The 18,670-nt window shown below is 35.1% G+C and overlaps 1 protein-coding gene across 1 annotated transcript; it reads right to left on the bottom strand.

Moving 5' to 3' along the window:
• Positions 1–1,276: 1,276 nt before the first annotated feature.
• On the bottom strand, positions 1,277–2,315 carry LOC141559972 (olfactory receptor 2A12-like). The gene has a single exon (XM_074297622.1). The coding sequence runs from the start codon at positions 2,313–2,315 to the stop codon at positions 1,371–1,373; it is 945 nt and encodes a 314-aa protein (XP_074153723.1). The 3' UTR covers positions 1,277–1,370.
• Positions 2,316–18,670: the final 16,355 nt, after the last annotated feature.

The following is an 18,670-nucleotide window of genomic DNA, read 5'->3' as shown; positions in this document are numbered from 1 at the left end:
AATATCTATTCATTGCTTATTATGATTAGAGGCCTATGCTAGACTATAGATCAGTGAAATGACAGAATCTCAGACTTGGAAGGGACCCCAAACAGCATGTAGTCCAACCCATAATTAAAAAAAAGCCCCGCCACAGGATTTCCAACAAGTAATTGTTCAGTCTCTGCTTGAAAACCTCAAGTGATGGGGCAAATACAATAACCCAAAGCATCCATTATATTTTAGGATAGTTTTAAACATATTTTTGCTATTTTAAATTTTTGAAAGTTTTTGATTTTATATCAAGTTCATTTTCAAATATATCATTGCCTTTCCCCCTCCTCATATAGCCATCCTTTGTAAAAATGAAAAAAAGAAAAAGAGAAAATGCAGTTCAGCAAGAGTCATATGCAACAGTTTTATGCTCATAGTTCACTTACTTCCATAAGGAAGAAAGGGAGGTGAATTTTCTATCTCTTTTTTGGGGTCTTGTTGGTCATAATAACACAATGTTCAGTTTTGATTTCATTTTTGTCTTTTCTATTTACATTGTTATAACTATTGGATATATTGTTTTCTAGTTTTTTTTTTAACTCCACTTTGTAGCTTCAGTTCATTTGATTCTTCCCATGTTCTTTGTATTAATAATAGTCCTCATTTCTTAGAGCATCTATTATATTCATATGTTACAATTTATTTAGCCATTCCCAAATCAATGGACTATGCTTTCAATTTCTTTTCAATTACAAAAATGTTGCTATCAGCACTGTATTTTGGCCTATATGGGACCTTTCTTTCCATCTGTGATTTTTTTTCTGATATGTATGTATGTGTATGTCTGTATGTACATGCTTAGCAAAAAGTTCTCTGGGTCAATGTATTTGCTATTTTAGTCATTTTCTTAAGATAGTTATGATTATTATGAAGTTTTTTTAATATCAAGTCTAAATATGCCTCTTTAAAACTCTCCTATCCCCTACTCTACCACTACTATTCATAGATCTGATCTCTGTAGCTAATAAAACAAGTCAAATACTCTTAGGTGGTGAACCTTCAAATACTTGAAAATAATGGTCATATCTTTTCAAAAGTTTAGATAAGATACAATTTCAGAACTCAAAGAGATTATAATATATTAGGAAGATAACATACTAACACCCATAGAACATATAAACACATGATAAGGACATTAGAGAATTATAAAAGCACTTTGCAAGATCTGATGAAGAAGGCCAAACAGCGTATCATGGTTTCATGGATGAGATGGTGACATTTGAGTGGGTTCTAAAGACCGAGGAGGAATTCAACAGTAAACAGAGGAAGAGAGGATATTCTAGGGGACCATAACCGAATCCAACCACCTCCTTGATAATTCTGGAATCCTACAAATCTTAGAGGGATTCCTTCTTAATTATAACTTTCAGAAAGGCTCCTTTCACATCCTTGTTTCTTAAGCTGTAGATGATAGGGTTGAGAAAGGCAGAGACCACATTATAGAATAGGGCTAGCTTTTTGTCATGCTCAGGAGAAGACTTGGACCCAAATCTCATGTACATGACCATTGCTGGCCCGTAGAATATTGTGACGACAGTGAGGTGGGAAGCACAGGTAGAGAAGGACTTAAGCCTTCCTTGAGTGGAACGCATCCTCAGAATGGCAGCAAAGATGCGGGTGTATGAGGCTAGGATCAAAAACAATGGGACCAGCAGCAAGATGAAACCCAGGATAAAATTTACCTGGTCATTGAGAGATGTGTCTGCACAGGCTAGCTTTAGAACTGCAGGGACCTCACAGAAGAAATGATTGATTTCATTTGGACCACAATAGGGCAGGTGCATGGCGAAGACAGTGTAGATCAGGGCTCCAAGAAGACCAATAGACCAATATGTGGAAGCCATAACAACACAGGTGAGACGGTTCATGATGAGAGTGTAATGGAGGGGATGGCAGATGGCGACATATCGGTCATAAGCCATGATGGCGCAGAGGACACCTTCAGTAATACCAAATGATAGGAAGATATACATCTGAGCCACACACCCGATGTAGGAGATAGTTTTCTTTGAGTAGATCAGATGTGCTAGCATCTGAGGAACAGTGGTGGTGACATAGCTCATGTCCAGCACGGAGAGAACACTGAGGAAGAAGTACATGGGTGTGTGAAGACGAGGGTCCTGGTAGATCAGGGTGATGATGAGCCCGTTGCCCAATAGGATGCTAAGATAGAGAAGGAGGAAGAAGGTGAAGAGAATCAGCCTGTTCTGAGGATCATTAGAGAAGCCCAAGAGGATGAATTCAGTCACAGAGCTGTAGTTTCCCCAGATGAACTCCTGCATCATGACTCACCTGTCAAGGAGAAACATGACTGAGACTTCATAGGATCATAGATCGAGACTTAGAAGAAATCTTAAAGGTTTTCTTGTCCAGCTCCCTCAGCAAACTGAGAACCAGAGAGATTAAATGATTTTCCCAACATCAAACAGGGAGTGGTGGGCCTGGGATTTGAACTCAGTTTCCATGATATCAAGCTCAGTACTCTTTTCAGTAGAACATACCATCATTCAAAGTCCTTCTAGGACATCAGGTACTCCTGCTAAGGATGAGGGAAGGAAAGTCAGGATCAGGTTCTAGGGTTATGGAGAGTTAAGGGCTACTTCTGGTGTTGCAGAATACTGAAGAGGGCTTGTAAAACTTAGGGGTGCCTTCACATATAGCATTCAGATGAAATCACTTAGAATATCAGGATGACCTTGAGGTTTCAGGGAATCTACTCCACACAAATGTTCCCCAATGTCATTAAGAAACCATCACTGTCAGTGGCTGTGCTTTGTCATGAGGGGAAGATACTTGCCCTGGTGCTTTGATAAGACTGAATGGAATAATGAAAATTTAATTCAATAAAGAATAAAGAAACATGGCTTCTGGCATTAACCTTTACTGTAATTTTATACAAGTTACTTTCACTTTCTAGGCCATTGGTTCTCCATCTATCAAATTCAAGAGTTAAATTGAATGGATATTTCTTCCACACTAATATTTAGTATCTAGCTAATATTTTGCACTTTAAAGTTTGCCAAGCACATTACATTTATTATTATTTCATTCTGATCCTTATAACAATCTTAGGACATAAGTGGTTTAAAAAATACTTATTAATATGAATAGAAGGCTGGGGAGTTTAAATAACTTGTTCAGGTTATGCCTCTACTAATTGTCTGAGGTAAGATTCAAACTCTTGACTCTCAGTCCTATGCTTTATCAATATACTTCCTATATTTCTATGCACAATATGTGCAACTTAAATCTATTGAATAAGGATTATAGCTATAGAAACAGAGGATGGATTTCTTACAAATGCAGTCACCAGCTGACTGTTTACCTAATTGTTGTGAAACCTGGACAATTTTCAAAAGCACCATGTCAGGAAACTGAATCTCTTCCATTGAATTGTCTTAGGAAGATTCTGAAGATCACCTGGCAGGTTAAGATACCAGACACTGAGGTCCTTTCTCAGACTAACCTGCTAAGCATTCAAATTCTATTGCAGAGAGAACAACTCCTTTGGAGTTGCAGCCTTTGGGCTAATCACATTGTTTGAATGCCAAATGTATGTTCGCCAAAAAGACTATCTTATTGAGAACTCACATATGGCAACCATTCACAATGAGGTCAGAAAAAGCAATACAAGGACACTCTCAAGGTCTCTCTTTGGAATTGATTGACATGAGAGACACTGGCACAGGGCTGCCCACATGACATGAACTCATCAGAGAAAGTGCTGTGCTCTCTATAAGCAAAGCAGAACTGAATGAGCTCAGAAGAAACACGAGATGCACAAAGTTAAACAATCTACCCCTAATGTTCATAGGGACTACTTATGTCTGACCTATAGCAGAGCTTTCTGAGCTCATATTGGTCTGATCAGTCACAGTCTAACATAAAGATGCTATTTTGATCCAACAATTAATTTTCTTAAAATGATATGAAGGATGGCTCTCAAATGAGAGTTTCCTCATTTGTAAGATGGGGATGAAATATGACACCTGCTTCACAGAGTTGAGCAAAGTTCTTTAAAACTTTAAAGTTCTGTACAAATGTTTCCTTAATTTCAAAAGCTCAAATTATCACTCTTATACAGATGACTCTTTAACATATATTTCGAAACTTGACCTCTTCCTTGACTCCAGACCCAATTTTTAAAAAATTTTCTATAATGCATCCCTTCCAAGTTCATTTAACAACACAACTATTTTTCCAAAGGCAGAATCCCCATTACTCTCCATTCAAACCATATGACTTCTCACCTCTGAATTTTTGCTCTAGTTCATTCCCTTGGTTTGGAATGTATTGGCCCTTTCTCTCTGCTTATCCAAATCCTCCTACTCTTTAAAGTCCAGTTCTCACTGGACTCATGAAGCCTTTCTGAACTACCCTCTCCTCCACTTTCTGATCACCTGAGAGACAGCTTGCCTGAACTTTTTAGTTGTTCCTGAGCAACTTCTTTTCACAGTGTCTCTCTTCAACTATATTTCCATCCCCTGTGAAACTAGTACTTCACTTCTGGATCCCCCTATTTTTTATTTTTATTTATTTTTATTTTTATTTTTTATTTTATTTTTTTATTTTTTTTGAGGCTGGGGTTAAGTGACTTGCTCAAGGTCACACTAGGAAGTGTTAAGTGTCTGAGACCAGATTTGAACTCGGGTCCTCCTGAATTCAAGGCTGGTGCTCTATCCACTGCGCTACCTAGCTGCTCCTGGATCCCCCTATTTTGATGAATAATTGCTTTTATATGTGTTCCAAGGCCTTAGCACAGGATATAGAATATGTTAAGGACTTTATTAAAGTGCATGCATGCTCTCTCTCCCTCTGTCTATCTCTATCTTTTTCTCTCTTTTTGTCTCACTGTCTCTCTCATTATCTATCTCTAATAGATAGTGATCTCTCATTATTAAATGTCTATAATCTATTTATCTCGGTTAATCTATCAATGTTTTCCTACTTCTATGATCTATCATTGTTATTTATATCTATCAATTCTTATTATTGATTTAAATCTATCTACCATCTACTATTTATCTCTATCATGTACCAGTCTATCATCTGTTTAGCTCTACAAACTACTATTTACCTGTATAATTATCTTTTTATCATTTATTAACTGCTATCAGCTTATCTTTTTTCTATTTTTAAATTAATTTTATAATTATAATTTTTTGATATACATATGCATGGGTAATTTTTTACAACATTATCCCTTGCATTCACATCTATTCTGAGTTTTCCCCTCCTTCCCTCCACCCCCTCCCCTAGATGTCAGGCAATCCCATACATGTTAAATATGTTATAGTATATCCTGGATACAATATATGTGTACAGAACCGAATTTCTTGTTGCACAGGAAGAATTGGATTCAGAAGGTAAAAATAACCTGGGAAGAAAGACAAAAGTGCAAATAGTTTACACTCATTTCCCAGTGTTCCTTCTCTGGGTGTAGCTGATTCTGTCCATCATTGATCAGTTGGATCTGAGTTAGATCTTCTCTACCTTGAAGATATCCAGTTCCATCAGAATATATCTTCTTACAGTATCGTTACCAGCTTATCTTTATGATGTTTTTATCTATATCCTATCTACTATTTATCTCTATCCATCAGTCATCTGTTTATCTCTGTAATATCTACCTATCTACCAACTGACCTATCTACCTATTTCCTTGTGGTATTAGCTATTTCAGGTAGGCTTTTCTCTTCTTAGTCTCTCTGAGGGCAGGGCTTATCTTTCCTCTCCTTCAACATCCAATCCAGAGTTGGTTATAAAGGGCTTCAGGAAAGGTCATAAGAGGTTGAGGCATTGAAGAGAGAAAAGTGAGAAAAGGATATTAATTTTGATCAGGAGAAAATTGGATCCTCTCCCTGACTGTGTACTATGTCTGGGGATTTCCCCCCACTAAATCTTTCAAACTCAGGGGATGAAGGAAAAAACATTTTTTATACACTCACATTGCCAGTCATTGTACTGTACAAACATTTTATTTGATCTTCAAAATAATCTTGAGTGATAGACTCTATTATGCCATTTTACAGTTGAGGAAACTGAGGCAGAAAACAATTAAATGACTTGCTCAGAGTCATAGAACTAGTAAATGAGGCTTAATTTGAACTGAGGTCTTCCTTATTCCAAGACCAATCCTTTACCGACTGTGCCATGAGGCTGACATTAGTTATCCCTTCCCTCCCCAACATACACATACCCTCTCAGTATTTAAAGGCTGTCTACTTACAGTCCATGATATATTTATGGACCAGTCCAGGTGTCCTTTTGTTCACAACCACATACCCAATTTTCTGTCCATGCCCACAAATTCCTTTACATAATATCAAATTCAGCTCAGTTGTGTTACTTGCCTGTGTGACCTTGGTGGTGGTGGGAAAATCACTTGACTTCTCTTAGTTTCTTCATCTGTAAAATGAGGGGTTGATTATATGGATTCTAAAATCTCTTTCCCAATGGCAGAACTATGATCCTAGTATCCACACTCTCTGACAAACTAGTATCCAAACTCCTGGCAGTCCTGTGTCCTCACTCTCTAGACCCCACAGTTGTGCTGAATTGTCAACGTCCAAAATAGCTTCCTTTCCAGGTAATATAGGAACATATTAATAGAGTCCTTAGGCTTTGGATTATCTGCCATGAGAATTCGACCCATCTCAGGGGCTAAGCTCTCTCACATATGAGGTGCAAAGAGGAGTCTGGGGGAGGGGAAGAGGAATTACTTGGAGGAGGAAGGCCTCCAATCACACTTCCCTCCTGCCTCAGTGACCATGGCCATAAGAATCCTAGCCCCCTAAACCCCAACAGTGGAGAGCAGGAGGAAAGAATCAGGAGGCACTAGATTTCCCTCTCTCCTTTCTCTTAGTTGCCATCAACAGTCCAAAAGGAAATTCTCCTCATCACACTCTCTGCTTCCTTCCTTCCTTTCAGCAGTTCCATGTTCCCTGCTTCTTGGTCTCTGACAACCAAGGAGAGATGTGCAACCATTTCACCCTTTATCAACCCAGTAACACTTTCTTATCTCTCTTTTTGTGTCTGTGTCTGTCTCTTTCTCCATGTCTCTGTCTTTGTCTCTTCCTCTCTCCTTCCCCCCACTCAACTCCCCTTTTACCCCATCTCCCTCCATCATAAATTTCTTATTATCTATTTATTTCTGTCATTTATATATCATTATCCATATCATTATCCATCTCTCTCTCTCTCTCTCTCTCTCTCTCTCTCTCTTTCATTTATTATTTCAATTAATCTATATCTCTATTACCTCTTAATCTCTATTCACTATAGGAGTACCTCTGTTTTGAGTAGCACCAGGAGGGAGAAATGACAAGCCATCAGCCCCAGTTCCCAATAGGGGGATGGTCAAGGCTAAGGAAGGGGATTTCTTAGCCCCTAAAATCCAAAGTTCGGTTAGTTATCTGTGGTTGGGCAACAAGCAGTCACAGAAAGAAGGTTTAGCTATCAGAAGGCAAGTAGTAGTATCTTTGGTTTCTAAGTTTTCTAAGTTTAAGGCAAGAGGGGAACAGGATAGACGCCCATTCCCCTTGTGCAAGGTAGGTTGGTATGGGAAGAAGGTCTCCTCCTGCTGGACTGTGTCCAGCGCTAAGCACTAGTAATCCCTAAAAGCCTAATAAAATAAAGAAATTCTGCTCATTTTTAGCACTCTGTACTCTTTCAAATGTCTTTCATTATTTTTTTCCAATTATATATAAAGATAGTTTTCAACATTAATTTCTGTAAAATTTTAAGTTCGAATTTTTTCTCCCTTTCTCTCTTCCCTCCCTACAACCCAAGAGAGCAATCTGATTTAGACTATACATGAACAATCATATTAAACCTATTTATATATGTCATGTTGTATCTTTCATTTATTTTTTTAGCCCCATCTAATAGATGAGAAAGCTGAGACCCAGGGAATCAAGTGATTTGCAGAGAAGCACACAGGAAGAGCTGAGGAAACCAGGACTAGAACCAGTTCTTTCAGTCTATTGCTTCCTCCCGGGCTACCACATTGCTCCTTCACAGATTATAGAATTAGAGAAATTCAGAGCTAGAAAGTGCTTCCAAGGCCATTTAGCCCGACTCTTTTCTGACTGGGCAGCTTTTAGCTCATCCAGGGCTTAGACATATGTTGGCTTCAGACTCACCTCCTCACTGGCCATTGGTACTGCACACAAACACTAGATTGGGAGTCCTGGATTAAATTAAATACTGGGTTTGAGGCTAATCCATTGGGTCATACTGGGCATGTCTACTTTGTTCTCTGGATTTGTTTCCTTCTCTTCGTTCTAGAAAATGGAGATAATTGCTATCCTACTCTTTTTACAAAGTTATTGAGAGCAAATCAAGATAAGAGAGACAAATGCTTTGAAGACCCAGAAAAATAGCTATTCCTGGCCTCTATGTCTCACCATGAATGTCAGGGAAGAGACTTCTTAGAGAGTAAATGGGTTCCAGTGGGAAGAGGATTTTATGAGGTACTTAATGAGTTTGAGTCATGTCCCATTTGGGAAGCTGGGTTATCAGGAAGCCCCCAAGAGCTCTGACTGCTGTTCCAGGGCTGGTGGAAAAGTTTGTCTGCCATTCTTTGCTCATTACCCACTCACTGGGGATTTCTAGCAGCTCTCTAGGCTGCTAGGCTGGTGCCCATCTGGAGGAACCCCAACAATATCTCCTATAGTTAATTAGTGACTTAATGAATTTCTCTGTGCCTCTCTCAACCTCCTTCTCCCAACCCCTAAAGTCACACAAAAAGACACTGGGCTTGAAGCTTTTTTCAGGAACTTCATTCTGATATGTACTAGAATAATATATGACCCTTGGCAACTCTTTAGGCCTTAGTTTCCTCACCTGTAAAATGGGGATTATAAACTTTGTCCTTCTTTCCTCATAGTATGGTTGTGAGAAAAAGCCCTTTGTCAAATGGAAAGCACTATAAAATGTGAATTATAAAGCTTGTATCAAGTTTAAAGTAGCACATTTTAGGAAGAACAATGACAAGCTGAACAGCATGAAGAAGGAAGATTGGTCATCATCAAAGGGCTCCAAGTGATTCAGTATGAGAGTAGTCTTAAGGTCATCTTGGCTAGTTGTCTGCTCCCAGAGACTGGGCTAACACCCTGCCCAATTTAAATGTCCAACTTCAGAGAGACTATCTTCCTTTTAGTTTACTTCCACAGAGGAGGTAAAGGAATTACGGGTTGAGAAGAGTCAGTGAAGGTCAGGACAGTGGTGATGGCCTGGGAAAGAACCAAAAAGTGGAAGAATTGGAGGTGATGGAAAAAAGTTTGGGGAGTTTGGAGAAAAACAAGGGAGGGGTGGAATGACAAGAGGTTATGAGTTAAAAAAGGAGAATTCAGAGTTCATGAACATGGAAGTAGAACACTTGTCAGTGATGGAAAGGTCAAATGTGAGACAGTATGTTAATCATTGAGGAATGCATTCAGGTAACTTGTCATGATTCCTTGGGGGTCAGGGGTGGAGGTGGGGCAGATTAGTAATGGAGAATTAGTGAGTCTGAACTTTCTCTTGGTGTAGAAATTTGGTTTTAGAATATAGTTGTCTGGGAAATGATAAGCAGGATGTTTTCAGAAAAAAACTTGGAAAGACCTCCATGAATCCAAGCAAAATGAAATCCACTATATGCAAAGTAATAGCAATATTCTGGGATGACCAGCTGTAATGACCTTGCTATTCTCCATAATACAATCATCCATGATTACTCTGAAGGACTTATGATGAAAAATCCTATCCATATTCAGAGAAGGAGCTGATTATGTCTAAATACAGATTAGAGCATTCTCTCTCTTTCTATCTCTCTTTTGAACTTATTTTTTCTTGAGATTTTTTATTTTCATTAGGGTGGGAGATGTGTGTTTTCTTTCACAACATGAGTTTTATGGAAGTGTTTTGCAAAACTTTGTATGTGGTTTCTTAATGTGAATGAAGAGAAGGGAGAAAATCCAGAACTCAAAAAATTTAAAAACAAATGTAAATTTTTTTTTTGTTTTGAACGTAACTGGGGGAAAATATTAAATAAATAAATTAAGTAAAGAAAGAATATAATTGTCATAGGATATGTTAGGCAGTTATAGGTGGAGAAAACTCTTCTAGAGAAAGTCAGGAGTGCAATGTAATGGATAGCTTAGGCAAGGACCCTCATCTCTTTCCTTCTTCCTTTAAAAAAAAGAAAGTATATAGTAAATTCAACACTTTAATTTCAAAGCTAATTGTTTTTTTCCATTTGAAAATTGTTATGTTTTCAAATGTTTTAATAACTCTTATCTTTATTTTAATCAATACTATTGCTAGCTCCTCTTTTTTTCTTGAATCCCCCTAAATTTAAAAACAACTCTCCCTTGTAATAAATAAATATAGTCACGTGAACCAAATCCATTCATATATTAACTAAGACCAAAAATGCTTTTCTCATTCAATAGTTTGAGTCTATTACCTTTCTATGAGGGGGTGGCTAACATAATTTATCTAGTCCTTTGCAATCTTGGTTGGGCCTCACAATGATCACAATTCTTAAGTATTTCAAAGTTGCTTTTCTTTACAGTTCTTATCGTATGAGTTGTTTTCTTTGTTGTTCTCACTTCACTTTGCATTAATTCAGACAAGCTTTCTAAAGTTTCTCTGAATCCATCCCTTTTGTCATTTCTTATGGTACAATATTCCATTCATTATATACTATAATTTGTTCAGTCATTCCTCAAATTAGTTTCCAGTTCTTGCTAAAAGAAAAATATTGCCATGAATGTTTTTGCACATATGGGCCTTTCCACTTTTTATTTGATCTCTTTGGAGTTAACAAGCTAATAGTTTTATTGCTGCCTTAAAGTCTACGCACATTTTTGATTTGAGAGTATAGTTTCAAATTATTTTCTAGAATGGTTGGAATTATATCTCCATCAATGATGTATGAATGTGTTTGTCCTCCAACAACCATTCTAATAATAATAATAATTTTTTTGAAGGGGTAGGTAATCTTTGATAATCTCAAAAGTAGAAACATATAGTTGTTTTACTTTATACTTCTTATTAGTGATTTAGAACTTTTGGGGATGGAGTGGGACTAAGAATCTTCATTTTGTGCAGCCTTGCCTAGACCAGTTATGGACCCAATTGCAGTGCTGATTAGCATGGAATTTTTGATCAGCTGGTTTGCCCTTTCTTAGTCGGCTCTTTTTTTTTTTTTTTTTTTTTTTTTTTTTTTTTTTTTTTTTACAGTGAATCTTTTTTAATAAACCATTTAGCAATAGAAATGATCATTACAAAGTGATTTATTTCTTTTTGTAATTGTATTTTTATAGACTGTTTTTTTTTTCTACATATAAAACAATACAACAACTTAGGCAGCTCTTGACTCCCACAGATTGATCATGTTGTTACCAGGCTTAGTTTGAATACCTTATTGGGTTTATCCCAATAGCTCAGACATCTTTAATTCAAGTGATCTACCTTTTTGAACTTCCCTCAAAAGCCGGGATTATAGGTATGGGCCATTGCCCTTGCTTGATCTGGAGTATTTTTTCAAGAATGCTGTTTGATAGCAGATTTTTTTCCTTGAGAATTTCCTTTTCTTATCTTTTGACCATTTACATATTAGAGAATGGGTTTTGTTATTACAACTGATAATATATCTTGGAAACCTATATTAAATTTTCTGTGAAGATTTTTTTCTTCACTACTATTTTTCCACATAATTTAAATTTTATTGATTATGTTTGTACTAAAGTATTTTAATTTTAAGTTATGAAAATTGTCCACTTCATCATCTTTGATTCTCTCTCTTCTTTTATCAAGAAGTTTGCCCCTATAAAATAATATTTATAAAAGTGCTTCCATAGTACCTGGCACTTAATAAATACTTGTTCCCTTTCCCTTTCCCTCCTCTTTCTCTTATACATGATTGTGAAAGGTATTTCTTTCCATGCTTCTCTAACATGTTTATGATGTCACTCTTAATGTCTAGGTCACATATCAATTTGAAGCTTATCATGAAATATAATGTTTCATGCTATAATGTTACTAGGTCTATACCTAGTTTCTGATTGTCCTTGTATTACTTCCTATTTCTCTCATTCCCACCTCTTGTCCCTCACATTATTTCCTTCTTTATCATTTGCTTCTCCAGATGAATTTTGTAATTTTTCTAGCTCTATGAAATAATCCTTTGGTAGTTTAATTGGCATGACACTGAGTAAATTGATTTAGGTAGAATTGCTATATTTAATATGTTGGCACAGCCTAATTCTGAGCAATTAATATTTTTCCAATCTTTGTTTCTTTAAAGAATGTTTTGTTGTAATATGTATCTATATTCTAATCTCTGTATATTAAATAGCCATATTACATATGTTATAAAGATATTATGTGTTTTCATAAGATATATATGTATAAAGATATTATATATATTTTCTAGATCTCTTAATAGATGGAGTTCCAAATATTTTATGCATTCTGTAATTATTTTGAATGGAATTTTGTTCTCTCTTTTTAAAAGAAAAATTAGACAACTCAAGGTTTATGTATTTTATTAGTTTTCAAAATGAAACAATTTATTAATTATTCAACCATTTTTTTCAGTTTTGTTGACCTTGTTTTTGATTTTCAGAATCTTTATTTTTTTCTTGTTAGGATTTTTTGATTTATTGCTTGTATGCTCAGATCATTGATCTATTAATTTTTTCTGGTGATGAAAATGGTTAGAGGAAAAAAAAAATTCCTAAGGATCACCTTGGATGCATAGCAAAAGTTTTGGTATATTGTTTCATTGTTACCATTTACTTTGATGAGATTATTTATGATTTACTTTTGGTCCACCAATTTTTAAAGATTAAATTATATAGTTATATGAAATTGTTCTTCAAACAACCTTTATTATCTACCATTTTTATTGCACTATATTCTCTCAAATAGATTCCTCTTTTAAAAATCTCTTTAGTGTTGCTATTGGCTAGGTCAAAGCAGAGCTCTGGATTTACTATATATTTATAGGTAAATCTTCTTATGTATTCTCAGTGCATATGATACTTGCGTTTGGTTTTAGATAGATACTTTTAATGGTATTAAAAAGATCCATCTATGTATATATTTTGTAGGGGTTTTAGAATTAAGTATATTTTTTACTTTACCAAAGGCTTTTTCGAATCTATTGAGATATGGTGTTGAATCTTTTAAGAATGTGATTAATATGTTGATTATTTTTTTAATATTGGACCATCTCAGTATGGTCATAACTTCTTGAACATACTGTTATGATCTTATAAGATTTTATTAAATTTTTTGAATCAATATTCATTAATGATATTGAACTATAGTTTTTTCCCTTTATCATTTTCTGCTTTATATATTAGACTATTTTTAGTTTTTATATATATTTTTATTTTATATTTTATTTATTTTTATTTTATTGTATTTATATTTATTATATATATATTATATTTATATTTTATAGATTAAGACTATATATTAAGGCATATTATTTCATATGAGGAGTCTGATATAGATTTTTCTTTTTCTAATTTTGAGAATAATTTGTTTAGCATTGGTACTAACTATTCTATAAAAGTTTGATAGGCTTCTCCTATGAATCCATCAATACTAGAAATTTTGTTTTTCCTTTTGGTACTTCCTTTACAATTAGTTCAAAAAGTAATTATTGATTCCATGTTTCCTTGGAATAGGTTTCCCAATAGGTTTGTCTCTATATTGTTTATTATTTTAAAGTCAGATAAAGAGATATACAAAATCTTTATCAATTTTGTAGATGGTACAGAATTAGGAGAGATAACTAGCATACTGAATGGCAGGATCCTTGTCCTTGACAAGATAGAAAATTTGGCTGAATCTGCTAAGATGAAAAGTAATAGGGGGAATTATAAACAAGGAAATAAGTTCTTTGGTTTATTCCTCAAAATAGATAAGGAATTGACCTTATGTAGAATTCTAAGGATCACATTCTCATCAGCAAAAATTTAAAAAGGGATATTATTTATTAGAAAGTACAAATATGTGTATGAACTATTAAAACTTTTTAAATAAATCAGTAAAGATGTTGCTTCTTTGCTCTCAGTAATTTTAATTTGGTTAAGTATTGTTTTCATTCTATCCATGACCCCACTTTTGCTGAGTAATGTAAGAAAAACCTGCCCTGCTTCTCACCTGCCCCACCAAATTCCCACCATACTATTCCAGCCGCCCTCCCCACCCAAGCCCACAAAACACACACACAGGGTAAAATTAAGAAGGTCTATACTTGTTTTACTCTTCATTAAAGGAATCTTTCCTATATTTTTTAATCCACCTTTTCTTCTTTTCCTCTAATACTTCCTAATGAAAGTAAAGAAAAAACAAAACCTAAAGGGATCTCTGTTTTACTTTTCTGTTACATAAAACTAGTATAAATTATGAGAAAACAAAACCTCTAATATCCTATTACTTATAAATCAAATTTTACTAGCTGTTACTAAAAGTAAAGAGATTTCCAGCTAAGTATCATACCAGTGAATTTCCTGTATATTTTTAATATATGCATGTGCTGTATTATTTGGGATTTTACAAATATTTGTAATAGAATAGGGAAATGTATGTATATATAGATATATCCATGTATATATATTATAACAAAAATACTAGTTAGCATTTATATAGTGCTTAAAAATTGCAAAGGTCTTACAAATATTACTTCATTTGAGCGACACAATAACCCTGAGAAGTAGATACTATTATTATTCCTTTCCCTCTGCCTCTTCCGCCTCCCTTCCCCCATGAAGAAACACAGGTTAAGAAGAGATTAAAAGTTCTGCCCAGTGTCATAATGTCTGAAGCTGGTTTTGAACTCAGATCTTCCTGATTCCAAATCTAACTCTCTATGCAATATTTTTATATGTGTGGATTTCTTGGCACACTGTTTTTTTGTTTAAAACAACCTCAAGGGTTTCTTTGTTCATCAACAACCTTTAATTCTTAAGGCCTCTACTCATTCTCATTGTTGAAAAAACTGTTAAGTCCATATAGGCAGGGATTTATAAGCCTGAGGGAGCTGTTTGTTAATTTTTTAGTATGACCATTTAAATCTCAGAAATCAGCAAACAATGTAAATTAAGGGCTGATTTAATGTTTTGCTGATTGTCTAGACTTTTATAAATGATGAAAAATGTTAATAATGCAGATTAAATTTAAAATTGTTGTACTTTTTTTCTTCATTTCTGTAGATCCTGTTGTTAAATATTTGTCAGCTCTCTTCTCCCTTTTCTACTTGCATGAAACTATCTACAAAATATAGACAACATAAATACAAAGTAATTTTGGAGAAGAGACATTAGCAATTTACAGAATTAGAGATATGTTTATGTAGGAGAGTAGCATTTGAGTTGAGCTTGAAGGAAACTAGGTATTATAAGAATAAGAATATATAAAATGGATTGGATCCCTGGGGGAGCGGGCAGCCTGTTGAAAAATCTGGATATAGAAAATGGAATATTAAGAAAATAGAATGTTAAGATGTGAGGAACAGTTTAGGGAGTAATTGTAATAATTATAATAATAAAGCAGCGGTGGGAAAGGCATATGGAGCTCTAAATGCTAAAACACACAAAGGCATATGGAGCTCTAAACACAATTTTATTTGATTCTAGAGATTATATGGAGCAGCTAGAGTGATTAAGCAAGGGAATGATGTGTGCTGTAAGATTGGAGAGGAGAGAGTGTTGAGGCAAGGAGACCAATTAGGAGGCTATTTCAAACATCAAATTTAGAGGTAATAAGGATCTGAACTGAGGATGGGGTTGGTTATGTGTGTGGAGAGGAGGGCATAGTGGTCATTTACAAACAGAGCCATCTCTAGTTGTCCAGATCTATATCTGACCACTGGACCCAGATGGCTCTGGAGGGAAAGTGAGGCAGGTGACCTTGTCCAGTGCTTCTTCATTTAAATCTACTCACTTGTATGTCATGGTATCACCTTCCTGATGTCATAGTCTCTTTGAGAATGAAAGACAAACCTTAAGAATAACAATGGAGGCCACAGGTCCTGATAAATTGATGAGACTTGGCACCTGATTGGCTATTTGTGATGAGGGACAGTGAGGAGAAATTGCGGTTGATTGCAAGGTCATGAATCTGGTTAACTGGAAGGATGGTAGTATTCAGTGCTTAAATAATATCTAGCATAGAGTGTAGCACATTTAATAAATGCTTATTGGTTGATTGATTGCAACATTTATAGAAATTAGGAAGTTGGAAGAGGAGCAGCTTAAAAAGAAAGAATGAGTTCTGTTTTGTATATCTTGAATTCTATATGCCCAAGGGACATGTAGTTTGAAATGTCCAGTGAGTATTTAGTGATGTAGTACTGGAGCTCAGAGGAGATAGAAGAGCTGTATTAATAGAAATCTGGCAGCCATTTGTGTAGTGATATTGAACCTATAGGAACCAGTGAGGTCACCAAGAGATAAATGAGTAATAGAAAGAAAACTCTTTGAAAAGTTGTGCTGCTTCTGTGTGTATAATAATGACTATGATCATGTTTTTAAAAATAGTTTGAGGTCCCCTCCCTGTTCCTGCTCCTCTCTGTCCCTCCCTCCTCATTCTGGTCACAACCAGAGCTCCCAGCCCGGACAGCTTCCCCAGCTTCATGTCAAGTCCATGTCTGTCTTGAGTTTTGTGCTGAACTGGACCTTACTTTGTACAGTTTCCAAAGGAATTTTGAGATAATTGTAGGTAAATTTTTTATAAACTGAATCATAATCTGTGTGCTTTGAGGGTATATTCTTGAATTGTTCTGTGAATAATTTCTTTTTTTTTAGCTTTCTTTAAATTTCATTATTTGTGAAAAACCAGATTGTCAAATATCAGATATGCTCAATTAGAAGTACCTTCTAAAAATATTTTTTAGTTCCTGCTTAAGGTGAGAGCTGGTGAGAAGATGGAAGTATATGATCTATCTCTATAAGAAATCCATGTTCCGGTGGTGAAGGTAGGAAGTATTGTGGGTGTGGAGATAAGTATCACCCATAGGGAATGGAAAATGATATTTGTATATTAGTCTGAAGTTCTGAAGTGTGGGAGGGCTGGCTGGTGGAGTTCAAAGAAGAGACCAGTAGTTGAGTTGGAGTAGTCAGCAGAGATATCTTAGAGACAGAGGGGAGACAAGAGGGCATTTGAAGTAAGGAAAAAAAGCTAAGAAGAGCTCCCCAGAAAGGGAGGGAATTAACTAGCATGTCTTGAGAATAGTGGCTAATCAGGGAAGTAGGAAGTCTCTGTCAGAAAGGAAAGAGAGGAGGGAAGAAAGTGGGGGTGCTAGATACATTGCTTTCAAATTTCTGTAGGAAAGGTAATCAGCTTCAACAGCCCATCCCCAACTTTTTCCACTAATGGTCTCAAAGCAATTTGTCTAATGAGTCCCTAAGAAACCTGGTGCTCATCTCCTAAAATTCTATTTCTCTGTCTCCAGAAAGTCCAAGTTCCCCTTTCCTCAGAGACCTTTTTGGAAAATAACCTTTGAGACCATTTGTTTCTCTCAGAGCCACGCAACATCTAGAGTGTTCACCTTCCTGTGTCTAGGGACCCTGGAGACGCAGTTGTGTATACAAAGCCCTCTGTGCTGAATCTCTGGAGAGGGAATATAGCAAACAAGGACAATAATGAACAAAGTACTTTTTCATTAGGCCCTCAGGAAAAGTCAAAAAGTTTATTGCTCATTAGCATGCATCTAAAGTTTAGGCATGCCTTACTTTGTGCAGTTTTCAAAAGTGTTTAAAGATAGTTGTATATCTTGAAATGGATTATTCTTTGAATGATTTCCTTTTTTAGTCTTTTGTAAAAGTCATCTATTTTATCATTTGTGTGAAACTAGATTGTGAAATATCAAATTTGTTTAATCAGAAGTACACTCTTAAAAAGATTTTTCTAGTTCCTGCTTAATGTGAGAGCTGGTGTTTGTTATACTTACATATACATCTTTATGTGATTTCTAAGTCTCTGACAGTGTTTTGGACTTTCTTTATATTTCCAGTGATGAATACCAGTGCCTGGCACAGAGTAAGAGCTTACTAAGTGCTTACTGACTTACCTTTCATCTGGCTCCATAATTGTGTTTACTCTCATTTTTTAAATATTGTGTTACTAAGGTAGATATTCTAATGATAGAGCAAACGCACAAAGCTCAACAACTCAAATTTACAACAAAAATAATTCAATACCAGTTCAGTGATCATCTAATTATTCTTTTGCTGCATAATCAATGGAATGATAATAGTGATATGCCCCATCCCTCAAATATGGATACCCACTTTTCAGATTTTTCCCTTTAATGGACAGTAATTAATTTATATATTAAATTATATTTGATTTATATCTAATTTAATATATATGTGTGATTTATATATAACAAATTATATATAAAATTATAAATTAAAGTAATTAATAATAAAATAATATATTATATATGAAGTATATAACATAACATGTATATAGTAGCATATATTCTATATAATAATTATAAATATTATAATTGTTACTTTTATAAATTATATTAAATATCAATATAATAATGTATTGCTATGTACTACTATAAATATATATATATATAAATGACATATATTGGGTTTTGTTATTTTTTCTCATTTTAAAA

The sequence above is a fragment of the Sminthopsis crassicaudata genome, chromosome 3 (genome assembly GCF_048593235.1).
Source record: "Sminthopsis crassicaudata isolate SCR6 chromosome 3, ASM4859323v1, whole genome shotgun sequence".
NCBI classification, from domain to species: Eukaryota; Metazoa; Chordata; class Mammalia; order Dasyuromorphia; family Dasyuridae; genus Sminthopsis; species Sminthopsis crassicaudata.
Note: the sequence above shows the minus strand (reverse complement) of the source record. Positions and strands in the feature narration are given on the sequence as shown.